We start from the raw sequence: 12,819 nt of genomic DNA, 5'->3' as shown, positions 1-12,819 counted from the left end.
GCCACCCATTGCACACCCAATCTGATTTTCCTTTCCAATGACTTCAATGGAAAGAATCATCAGGTGGGGTGTATACTGAGCAGCCAATGCGGTACTCCATATTTTGCGTCTGGTCAAAGTTGAAACTTTCTCCTAATAACAGTAATTTCCAGTCTGCAATATACATAATCAAACTGGAAATCAGTAGCTTACAGCTTATATATTATTGAGAATTCTTCAGCTTTAGAATAACTGTTGGTACAAACTATGCCTGCTGTCTTAGTAGGTTAACTGTACCAAGTAGTGTGGCTCTTGGATTCCACATTTGATCCTGGTCTGGGAGGCCTTGGCACTTTAGGATGTTATAAGGTTGTAAAAGGCACTATATAAATGTAAGTCTTTCTCTGATTGGCACCGAATTAATTGAATTGATCTAGATAATACAGAAGGCCTGGCAGATAGACCCGAACTCGGGAGGTCTAAATATGAGCCGAGTTCCCACTCCCAATTCCAGTGACGCCCACTAAATTTTGTATGTGTGTGGACCTCGTGAGGACAGGATGCTTCCCAGGACTGAATAGCTTGATGATATTGTCTAGGCTGACATATGAAGAATGGCTATTTGTGGCATAAACTATATAAGCATTTGTCATAACCACTGGGAAACCAGGGCAGAAGATATGGAGAAATGCAGCAGAGTAGCATGACTAATTGGATCCAGTGTGTTCGGACTCCACACGGTGAGTCACTGTCTCAGCTGTGCCATTATGGGAAAACATTAAGTAGATACCTGGGGCTGAATTTTCAGGTCCCGCTGAGGTCAGGAACAGAGGCGGACAGGGTCCAAAAACATCGGTGCTGGCCGATCGGTGCTGGCCGCTTGCCGGTTTCCCAAGTCCGTTCCCGCTACCGGCCGTTTTTGACGGGGCAGGTTCGGGGCTGGCAGGGCTACCCGTCTCAATGAGGCAGGTAGTCAATTTGGTTAATAAGGTTCTTAATGAACCTGTGTTAAAGGAGGGTGACTGGGATTTTCCAGTCGGCCTCCAGTTTCCCAACATGACAGGGGGCAGTTTAACTGCCTGGAGGCAGGCACCCAGCAGCAGGTCGGGCAAGGCCAGTGCTCCAGGCAGGCCTATAGGCCCTCACAGCCTGCCTGGGTGCAGGTGCAGTCAGAGGCTGCCCTGCAGAGGGATTCCCACCTCAACAGTGGTGGCCTGGCTGTTTTTCTGTTTTCATTTAAACTTTTAAGAATGTGGATAAGAAGCACTTCCATGTTGAACTGCCCTCTCAGTTACTTACCTTCTACTGCAGACTGCCGCTCCTCTCAAGCTTGAAGGTCTCTGATTGGCCTTCCAGCTTTGAGAAACAGTCCTAATTTGTTTCCTACCCACCAGAGGGAAATCCAGCCCCTAGTTGTAGTGGGAGGTGGATGGTAAAAAATTGACCAATCACCCTAATTACTCATATACCTTAATATTGCAACTATCAAAGCAGCACTGACATAGGAATGAGAGTAGATAGCTTGCTCACCTTCGGGGTTGAAAAGCCTGCAAAATAAACTTGAAAGGTGAAGGGAGATGAGAATAGCCTCCCCCTCAACAAATAGATGGAATGAATATGCTTCCAGTTCTTACCTGGGCCACCTGAAGTGCCTCTATCTCCCTTTTGTCCACTTGGTCCATTAAACCCGGGAAGACCGTCTTGACCTGGGTCACCAGGGGGCCCTACTGGACCTGGGAAAGAGGAAATACATTAACAAAAGGAATTTAACATCTCAAATTCCATAACTGATTATGTGGTAAGTGATTTTGGCATGAGACAGCGCAGTTGTAGTCATGAGGTGTGCACATGCTAGCGTACATGAGATTTCTTTCTAGAATCTGTTGATGTCTTACCTGGAGATCCGGGGACACCAGGTGCACCAGGTAATCCTTTAGGACCAAGCTGACCTGGTAGTCCTGGAAAACCTCGTTCTCCTTTAACAATTTGTGATGGTATTTGTGGTCCAGGCAAACCGGGTGCACCTGTAAACCAAAGGCTGCAGGTTAAAATTAGGAAGCCCAAATCGAGAAAATTTTTATTCATGTTATGAACTTTAATTGTGGGTGGCTTTCAGTGTTTTGCCATTCATAATATTCCACCTTTTCCAGCATGCAATGTCATTATGCAAAGTGTTCTTTTTCAATCAGTTGGTGAATTTTTGAATTCAAAATGGAGATTTTTAAAATATATTTGTTCTTGGGATGTGAGCATGACTGGCAAAAGCAGCATTTATTGCCCATCCCTAGTTGCTCTTGAGAAGTGGAGGTGAGCAGTGTTCTTGATTCACTGCACTGTGTCAGTACTGTGGAATAGAACACTCCATTTTGCCAAGTTGACAAGCAAACATTTTTAAAACCTCTGCCTGGCCAAACAGCTCTGCAACAAGTTGCCTGAGCAATTTGTGTCTCTCCCTGACCCTCATCTGAGGTGTAGGGGGTGGGGGGGGGGGGCCCTCAGCAGCACCATAAATGAATCTTTCACCCACTCTCAATATGTGAATGTCTTTGACCCTGGGAAATGGGCTGGGGTGCAGGTAAAGGGTGTGTGTGTGTGGACGATACCACTGTCATTGTGACAATGAGAAATTTTGAGGGCCTATGTTAAAACCTGCAGAAGGGAAGTAGATTTTCATCTTCACTACATGGTAGTAATCCAGGGAAGCAGATTGTGTGCCCTTCATAGATGAAAACAATGAAATGAAAATCAGGCAGCCTTCATAAAGGACATGCTTAGGCAGTGAAGGTTAATTTGCTCCCAGATTTAGTTTCACTTAAATTTCAGATTCTTTGGAAGACTTTGGTGAATTGAACAATTTCAAAATATCCTCTTCTGCCTTTCACCATCAGCCCTTTCGTCATTTAGTCACTCCTGCCTTCCACCCTATCACAGGCATACCTTTCCCTTTTGTTCTTTCCATCCCTTCCCCAACCCCCATAAACTTTTATCTGCCTCTGTACTTGTCGAAAAGTTGTTCAACTCTAACATCTTCCAGTTCTGATCATCGGCATAAAATGTTAATTCTGACCTGGATATTAACAGGGGCAGGTGACAGTGGGAGGAGGGTGGGGACAGAGTTTCGGACATGAAACCCAGATGTCCAGGTTTCTGTGCTGGGTTTCAGTGGAGTTTTACCTCCCTAGTGTGCATCTTTTGTATTTGATGGGCTCCCAGTACAGATGTCAGCTTGGTTGATACATCTGGCTTCCAGAGGGGCGTGGAGCACTTCGGAGTAGGTATCTCCAATCCCCGACCTCGGTGAGGGGTGAAGGGGTCCGATCCCCAACTCCAGGAATCTTGCTTACTGGGGGGAGTGGGTGAGGTTTTGATATGGGGGGGGAAGCTTGTGGGGCTGGGGGGAAGCACTCCTGCTCTTCCTGGCCCACAAGCAGTGCTGTAAAGGCACTTAACATCTCCCCAAAGCAGTCTTCACTTCACTTCAGCTGTCAGGTTTCCCATGGCCTGGGAGGCTTGCCGGCCCACTGTAAGGCCTGCAAAGCAGGTTAAATCAGAAGCTGGTCACCTCATTAAAATCTCAAAATTTCCAACCAGTCTCATGGAAGCAGGCTGACTGCCCGCCCCTCATTCCGCCTTTGTTAAATCCAGGATTTTTGTGTGGTTTGTCGTCATGTTTCAGATTTTTAAAATTTTAACATCTGCCCTGATCCCAAACCACCCGTTTTGGGCTGTTAAAATTGTCCCCTCAGTTTCTCTCGCCACAGATGCCACCTGACTTAGAGTGTTTACCAGCATCTTCGGTTTTTATTTCGGAGTTCCAGCATCCACAGTATTTTGCTTCTGGTTGAAACTATCATTGTTTCCCAAGATATAATGGGGGTGTATTTCCGAGGGGGTTCTCCCACAAATTCACTACAGTTTAAGCTGTTTTTCCAGAGCTTTCGCTGTTCCTCTGCTGAAGTTATGTCAGACCTGAGGGAAAAATCTCCCGTGGAGATTCATACTCTATCGCTCTTTTTTTAAGGACAAGTTTGATTTGACAAGTGTTCCCAAAATGTTCGGAGTGATCGTAGCTTAAATATTCCAACTTGTGATGGTCACGGGACAAGCTTGCCACTGGGAGAGTGGACTTGGAAAATTATTCCCCTTGGGTATAATTTAATGCATATTCTTATAGGTGAGAGAGGAGAGGAAGATCATTTTAATGCCAATTTTACACTGCACTCAAGCATAAGTCAGGTGCAATGTGCTGCTTTTAGCCATCTGTTTTTGGCAAGAGACGAGCGCTATCAGAAGAAAGTCTGCCCTCATACCTGCAGTGCCCAACAATTGCCTGATAATAGGTAAGTTTAAAACAGGATTTAATTATGAGGCCTATAAATGGGTGTCCAATGCTGTAAACCTGGAGTTAATAGACCTCACTCCAAACACTTGTCCTTGAAGGAGACGGTGGGGATCATTTTCATCTTTGCCGCCCAGGTGGTGACCTGGTGGAGCAGAGCCCTCGCTGGTTGTAGAACCCTCATGATTTTCATCCCATTGAAAGCCTCCAGTTTGCAGTCACAGGCCAAATGAAAAGGAAAGCTGGCGGGCTGTATAACAGGATCTACTGATCCGCCACCACCAGTTTTCAGCCAGTGCCCAAAACGAAAATGACTCCCAAGGTCTTTAGGCGGCTTTTCCTGATAGTCTGTATGTGCAGAGTTCACAGGTTCTCTTTTCCTGCCATCTCATTAAAAGGAAAGGGTATTTCTTCATTAGACATTAGCAAAAAAGCTTCTTTTGCAGTGGGAATACAAGGCAACCAAATCTAAATATAGTCAAGCTAATTAAAACCTACCTTGAAGACCAGGTGGTCCTAAGTCACCTGGCTGTCCCCTAAGACCAGGAGATCCGGAAGATCCTTTCACACCTGTGAAGTAAGTGAGAGCTTGGATGAAACCTAGTCTTCCAAGGCAAGTCAATATTTCATTAATAAATCATACATTGTGTATGAATACACATAGCATTAACAGGTGGCACCTCAAAAAGACAATGACTGTGAGATGGCCCAATGACGTCGGTGCTCAAGTTGACTCCTGCACATCTTTGTGATTCTGTGAGTAGACAAAAAAACCCTGCCAAATGTGACCATCAAAGTCTAGAATGTCTAGTTATGTGAACCTCCTGGGTGACTGTCTGTTACTCAATCACCACTTTGCTTTTGAAAACCAGGTCCTTTCAATAACATGAAGTAAAGATAGAAAATGCTGTAAACACTCAGCAGGTTAGGCACCATCTGTGGAGGAAGAAACAAAGTTAATGTGTCAGGTCCATCAGTTCTGATGAAAGGTCATCGACCGGAAACTTTAACTCTGTTTCTCTCTCCACTGATGCTGCCTAACCTACTGAGAGTTTCCAGCATTTTCTGCTCACATTTCAAATTTCCAGCATCTGCAGTATTTTGCTTTTGCTCCATTCAATAACATGTACGCTTACCAAAAAGTGTAAACTGCCAGCCCAGTCTAATTAGGAGCCATTTTATCAGCTAGTTACTATGGGAGCACATACTGGAAATTCAGGTGTGCACTGGCCGTGATTTTCCACAGAATCACAGGCAGTAGGTGCCCAACTTTCCCATAAGTGCTCTTACTGACCGAGATCTCCATTAGAGCACAGACGTAAAATTACCCGTGATCTGAATCTACTTATCCAATGTAACAGCATCCAAATCCCAATTCCAATATAGCTCTGTTCAATCTACTCCTACAGAATCTACTGAAAATTCTTCATGATGATTATATACATCTTTTCACTCACACCTACCATCCACCACAATCAGCTTTGTACTTCCTAAACAAGCCTTTTTTTGTTCAAAATTTGGGAATAATATTCCTGTTATATATCAGATCTGGACCAATTGAATGATTCAGGATAAAATTGAGGCCAGCCATGGTTCAGTGGTAGCATGCTTGTCTCTGAGTCAGAAGTCTGGGGATTTGAGTCCCACTCCGGAGACTTGTGCACGTAATCCAGACTGGCACTTCACTGTAGTACTGTGGAGTGCTGCACAGTCAAAAGTGCCATCTTTCAGTTAAGATGTAATACCGAAGCCCTGTCTACCCTGTCGGGTGGATGTAAAAGATCACATTGCATTATTTTGAAGGACAGCAGGGAAGTTTTATCCTCAAGTTTTATCCATAATATTTATCCTTCAACCAACATCATTAAAATAGATTATCTGGCAATTATCTCATTGCTGTTAGTGGGACATTGCTGTGTGCAAATTGGCTGCTGTGTTTCCTACATTACAACAGTAACTATACTTCAAAAATACTTAATTGGCTGTAAAGCACTTTGGGATGCCCGGAGGTTGTGAAAGCCTCTATAGAAATATGAGTTTTTCTTTCTTTCTATCCCTTAAAAGACCACCCGGGCTCAAATTGCATACTGGTAGAAGACGAGTTGGCCTTGGTTGGTGCAAGGTCCCTTTATAAATATTACTATCGTGTGCTCTCTGCACATCTTGATATCACAGGATATTGCGAGTTTGTTTAAAAATTAAAGGGCAATTGCCATTTAAAAGCCAAATAGCTGTAACTGGGGAAAAATAGTTGGAGCCTCTAAAGGTTCAAAAATGATTCTGAAAAATGTTCAGATTTTTCAAAGGTTTATGGATGGGGGTGGGTAGGAAGTGACAATAGAAAAGATCAGAAAATGCACTCTGGATGTGCAGAATGGAGCCTATGGGGTGCTGGAGAGCTGCTATCACAACCTCCTGTATGATGGCTAGCAATCTGGGAATGCTGCTGCATGAGGTGGGTTTGTGGAATACTGCCCTGCTTAAGAACTCCAAGGCCCCCACTCCAGAGGACAGCAGTGCACCAACATTGGTAGGAGTGTCACTTGCCAACTTGCTCTGCATTTACTGCTCACCCATGCCAAGTGCTCACACACATCTGCCATTGTATCTTTTGCATAAGCATACTGCAGTAGGGCCTACAGTTATGGTGCATGTGTACAAATGAAAGCCTTGCTGCACTCACATCTATGATGGACTTCATGCACCTTGTACAAAAAGCCTGGTCACTTAATGATGCCCTGGATGGACTATGGTTGGACACAGAGCAGTTAGTGACTCTTATACTCTGAGAAATGCTCCAGTGCATTGATATTAGGCAGCTATGCTCATGTTAGCCAGCGGGAAAGGAGATGAAAGCACTCACCATGGTGACTGATTTATCAGTTACCAGGTAGGGTAGCACAGTGGTGATACATGAGTATCGGGAAGTGATATCCTTAACTTGCAGGTGGGCACCAGTTGTCCTTGCTGCAGATAGCAAAGCTCTGCTTTCTTGACCTGCAACAACTGAGATAGTTGTCCTCAGTCACTGGCAAGTAGGTTGCCATGGTCTGAAGATATGTTTTGGTGCCTGATGAGCTTTCTGCCTTTTCTGCCACTCCTACTTTCATCTTGTACTACCTCAACCATAAAAAACTGCATTTAAAAAACAAACCTATCAGAAGAAAAAAACGGCTATTTTTTCTGCAAAAATAAACATTTTTAGAAATGTTAGAAAGATAGGAAAATCGCCAATAAAAACTCTGCATAAAAAAGTATTATAAAAATTTCAAAAGTATTATGTATCAATTTAAGAGCTCCCACATTTATTGAGATTCCCTTGCTCTCATTTCAAATGCACAAAGAAAAGGGTGGAAACCTTGTACAAATACCATAGATTTGGGCCAGGGGTTCATGTAAAATGCATTGAATTTGGGTCCCTAAATGAGGCTAAGACATGAAGTCAGCACAAGCATTTCAGCTCATTAAATGCACAAGACAGTTGAGCAGCAGTCCAGCAGAGAATGGGTGTGGGATTTGCTTTCCCTTTGAGGTAGTTGCAAGCCTGCTCTCCACGCCTGTATGACCACTGAATCTGCCTTACAGTTTTTGACTGTTCACATACATTGAAGATTTTTTGTGAGTGAAAGGTAACAAAGCATATGTGGAATTTCAAAGGAGGAACATCTGCCTTAAAGAAAAACTTAAGTCGAACAGGTCCAATACTGCTATTGATCTCTTGCTTGCCCTTGCCCCACCTATCTAGTTCTACATATTAACTGATTAAAATCACTGCAGTTATTTGGTGAAAAGACAAGCGTGCTGAATTTTCCTGGCCTTCTGAAGACAGGCTGGGATGTGGGATGGCTGGCAATATGGCGGGAGAAGGCATCAGAAGGGAAGCCTGACGTCTTCCTGCCACCATGGCATATTGCCACCTTAGCAGAGCAGCTGCCTGCTGGGTGGCCAACTGAGCCACTTCTCACCCCTGTGGGCATTTTCCCACATGGAAGGGCCTGTCGCCACGTGGGGAGAACCCCCGCTAAATCCTGGAGGCCTCACAACGGGGTTCCTGGGCCAGTCTCCTTGATGGCCCAAGATGGGGCCCCCTGGTGGCAATGGCAATTTTTTAAAAAAATGTGATTTTTAATGCAGTGTAAAATAGACAGTCGGAGGAACCATGTGACCGCATACAAAATCTTCCCAGAGACTAGCCAGGGATTTTGGTTATCATGGGAACAAGGAACCCAGATCAAAGACCTTTTGAAAGTAGAGTGCAAGGTTGTAACACCTAAAGGACAGGAGGTTTCGCTCTCCCAGACTCTCAGATTTTTAAAAATTCATTCATGGGATGTGGACGTCACTGGCTAGGTCAGCATTTATTGCCCATCCCTAATTGCACTTGAGAAGGTGATGGTGTGCCGCCTTCTTGAACTGCAGTGCTGTTAGGAAGGGAGTTCCAGGATTTTGACCAGTGACAGTGAAGGAACGGCGATATAGTTCCAAGTCAGGATGGTGTGCGACTTGGAGGGGAACTTGCAGGTGGTGGTGTTCCCATGCATTTGCTGCCCTTGTCCTTCTAGTTGGTAGAGATAGCAGGTTTGGAAGGTGCTGTCTAAGGAGTCTTGGTGCATTGCTGCAGTGTATCTTGTAGATGGTACATACTGCTGCCACTGTGCATCGGTGGTGGAGGGAGTGAATGTTTAGTTTAGTTTAGAGATACAGCACTGAAACAGGCCCTTCGGCCCACCGAGTCTGTGCCGACCATCAACCACCCATTTATACCAATCCTACATTAATCCCATATTCCTACCACATCCCCACCTGTCCCTATATTTCCCTTACACCTACCTATACTAGGGGCAATTTATAATGGCCAATTAACCTATCAACCAGCAAGTCTTTGGCATGTGGGAGGGAACCGGAGCACCCGAAGGAAACCCACGCGGTCACAGGGAGAACTTGCAAACTCCACACAGGCAGTACCCAGAATTGAACCCGGGTCGCTGGAGCTGTGAGGCTGCGGTGCTAACCACTGCGCCACTGTGCCGCCCCTGATTCCCATTGACTTCAGTTTTGCTAGGGCTCATTGGTGCCATACTCGGTCAAATGCTGCCTTGATGTCAAGGGCAGTCACTCTCACCTCACCTCTTGAGTTCAGCTCTTTTGTCCATGTTTGAACCAAGGCTGGAATGAGGTCAGGAGCTGAGTGGCCCTGGCAGAACCCAAACTGAGCGTCACTGAGCAGGTTATTGCTAAGCAAGTGCTGCTTGATAGCACTGTCGATGACACCTTCCATCACTTTACTGATGATTAAGAGTAGACTGATGGGGCGGTAATTGGCCGGGTTGGACTTGTCCTACTTTTTGTGTAGAGGACATACCGGGGCAATTTTCCACATTGCCGGGTGGATACCAGTATTGTAGCTGTACTGGAACAGCTTGGCTCGGGGTGCGGCAAATTCTGGAGCACAGGTCTTCAGTACTATTGCCGGAAGATTGTCAGGGCCCATAGCCTTTGCAGTATCCAGTGCCTTCAATCGTTTCTTGATATCACGTGGAGTGAATCGAATTGGCTGAAGTCTGGCATCTGTGGTGCTGAGGACCTCAGGAGCAGGCCGAGATGGATTGTAAACATGGAGCTGGGGAATCTAAAAGTCAGATTTGAGTTGCAATTTTTAACACCTGGAAATAAAAGAAGGCCCAGGTGGTTTTGCTATGGTCAGACTTATGGTCTCTGAGAATTGTCAAAGGCAAACAACTAATGACTTTTGATCTGGATAAATTCAATAGGCTTTCCTACTCTGGGGTCTGAAAGAACAAAATGAAGACCAGCAGTCAGCTGTGCAACCCTAGAGAGGGAGAGAGAGAGAGAGAGACCAGTGGTCTACTTCTGAAGAAGCATCTGCTCTCAGATCACAGCAAAACGTTACTAAGATTTGAGCCCAGTTTGAAGGCCCGAGGTTTATGGAGGAGAAAAGACCAACGGGTCACCAAAAATTAACTTATTATTGGGAGTCCAGTCGAATTTGCTCAGAAGAAGTGAGCCAGAAGGACGTTGGCTTTGAGAAGGACAGTGGGAGATCCAGCCCATTGCAGCTGGGAGTAGTTTGGGACTTTTAACCTCAGGGATACCTTTTTGCTGAGAACACTGTATAAAATATAGATGCGTTGTGGGGTTTCTGAGTGTGTTAATAAGTTAATCGTAAATACCTTTCTCTGTAATTTAGTGTATTAATTACCTATTAAATTCTGTTTAGTTAATGTTGATTTTTAGTTTAGTTGTTATAATAAGTCTTAAAATGTGAAATATTGTGTGATTCTTTAATCAGTCAATGAGAAGTTAGATTAGATTAGAGATACAGCACTGAAACAGGCCCTTTGGCCCACCGAGTCTGTGCCGAACATCAACCACCCATTTATACTAATCCTACACTAATCCTATATTCCTACCAAACATCCCCACCTGTCCCTATATTTCCCTACCACCTACCTATACTAGTGACAATTTATAATGGCCAATTTACCTATCAACCTGCAAGTCTTTTGGCTTGTGGGAGGAAACCGGAGCACCCGGAGAAAACCCACGCAGACACAGGGAGAACTTGCAAACTCCACACAGGCAGTACCCGGAATCGAACCTGGGTCCCTGGAGCTGTGAGGCTGCGGTGCTAACCACTGCGCCACTGTGCCGCCCAGTTCATATCTCTTGTTTTAAAGTTAATGGTCGTAACACTGGATGTGCGCCTAGCTCGCTGCCACTGCAATAAATCCTCACGCCCCCATTGCTGGAGGCTGCCTGCCTGGCCCTGGCTTCTTCACAAACACTTATGTGTCTTCGAGGGCGCCTCAGCATTGAGGTGCCCTCTAATGCTAGCTTCAGCCTTAGCAGTGGTGACCACTAGCGGCGGTGCTGACAAGGTTGCTGAGCTGGCGGCCTTCTGATTGGGCAGGCAGTTCTGGGGGTGCGGGCCGTTGTCCTCAATTGGACAGTGGCCCCTGCCCCAGGGGCTCTGCTGCCTGCCGGAATTGTATAATCAGTTAATTAATCAATCACGTAGCTGAGTGAACTGGTGAAGAAAACCAAAGGCAGGATTTTCCCTGCAGGCTTCTGAACCCCGTCTTCAGGCTCAAATGGGGGTCAGCAGCCCGCACTGAGTGAGAAACAGTCACTCATCTGTGATTTTCCCCAAACTGGCCAATTAATAGCCAGAGGGCAGGCTTGCCATCTAATTAAGGACAGCGGGTGGGTTGTCAAAGCCAGAGGACAAATAGGAGACCCTCCAGCTCAAAAGCAGCAGCAGCACGCCATGGCAGATTAGTGAGGGAGTGGGCGCCCCAAGATGGAGGTGCCATCTCTCAAACTTTCTAAATTTAAAATTTAAAAAAGCCCTCAGCAGCCAGGCTACCATTGTGGTGGCAAGGGGAAACCACCTCCACAGGGCAGTCTGTGGCTGCAGCTCAAGCCAGGCAGGCAGGATGGGCCTCTAATCCTGCCTGAAGCACTGATCCCCTAGTCTGCGTCAGGAGGCTGCCTGCAGGCAGCTGCCCTGTTTCCGCACCTCTGGGGACTGGGGGTCGGCAAAGTGTCCGTACACGGACACCAGTGTCCATGGTAAAAAATGTTGAGGTCCGTGGTTTCCATCTGGCCCAAGAATCCTTTGTGACTGACAGCGGGCTGCCCGTGGATCGGCTTTGACTGACGGCTCTCCTATTAAAGTGCACATCAGGTGGAGGTGGGACCTGTGTCTGACGGACAGCAGACGCCTATCTGTGATTGCTCAGTGTCTGTGACTGACAGCTAGCTGTCTGGGCAGGATGAGCGCTGATTGACAGTTTGCGGCACAGGCGTGCTAGGATCGACCACCCCTGCCATTTTCGTGCAGTTCAGCGAGTGATCAGGAATGGCTGTTGCGGATTAATTGTTCCCATGTCTCTGGCTGAGTTAATAATTTTGTCAAATGTCCATGTGCAATATGTTGCTGCCTATTCCCGCTGGGGACCTGCAGGCCAACTAGAAAATTCCGGTCGGTCTCCGACAATAGGTCTTAATAGGCCCTCAATTAGAGAACTGGTTATCCACTGCTTGTGAGTGGGGAGCCCTGCCACACCGACCACCCCCCTGACCATCCTGTCTCCAGGAAAAGGGCCTGGGGACGGGATGGAGTTGGGGAACCGGCGTACCAGCCACTGGTGCTATTTCTAGCGCCTGCCCGCCTCCGTGCCCGTCCCCATCGGGACCTAAATATTCTGCCCAAGCAATCATAGAAAAGACTTTGGTGCCTTCTGTCTTACCTGGAAATCCTGGAAGGCCTGGGATGCCTGGGTCTCCTTTCTGTCCTCTGTAGCCTGGTTGTCCTGGGCTACCCTGAAAGGAAGGCAACAAGCCATTTTACAAATGGGAAGGATAAGCAGTTACTCAATGTCCACACTGATGAAGTTGCATTAATTTAACTTGATTATCAGTACTTTATCGGCATCTGTTGTGCTCTGAGTAACCCAATTTCGGGAAGGGGTCCTAAA

At 46.2% G+C, this 12,819-nt stretch overlaps 1 protein-coding gene across 3 annotated transcripts in view; it reads right to left on the bottom strand.

Moving 5' to 3' along the window:
* col4a5 (collagen, type IV, alpha 5 (Alport syndrome)) overlaps nucleotides 1–12,819 on the bottom strand; it is a 289,160-nt gene that overhangs the window by 23,061 nt on the left and 253,280 nt on the right. For all 3 annotated transcript variants that reach the window (XM_068047230.1, XM_068047229.1, XM_068047228.1), the window contains 4 exons: nucleotides 12,592–12,664; nucleotides 4,817–4,888; nucleotides 1,875–2,003; nucleotides 1,614–1,712 (listed from right to left, as the gene is read on the bottom strand). In XM_068047230.1, coding sequence (XP_067903331.1) covers nucleotides 1,614–1,712; nucleotides 1,875–2,003; nucleotides 4,817–4,888; nucleotides 12,592–12,664 — 373 coding nt within the window. The remainder of the gene's footprint in view (nucleotides 1–1,613; nucleotides 1,713–1,874; nucleotides 2,004–4,816; nucleotides 4,889–12,591; nucleotides 12,665–12,819) is intronic.

This window comes from Heterodontus francisci, chromosome 15 (assembly GCF_036365525.1).
Source record: "Heterodontus francisci isolate sHetFra1 chromosome 15, sHetFra1.hap1, whole genome shotgun sequence".
NCBI classification, from domain to species: Eukaryota; Metazoa; Chordata; class Chondrichthyes; order Heterodontiformes; family Heterodontidae; genus Heterodontus; species Heterodontus francisci.
This window is presented reverse-complemented; position numbering and strand designations above follow the sequence as displayed.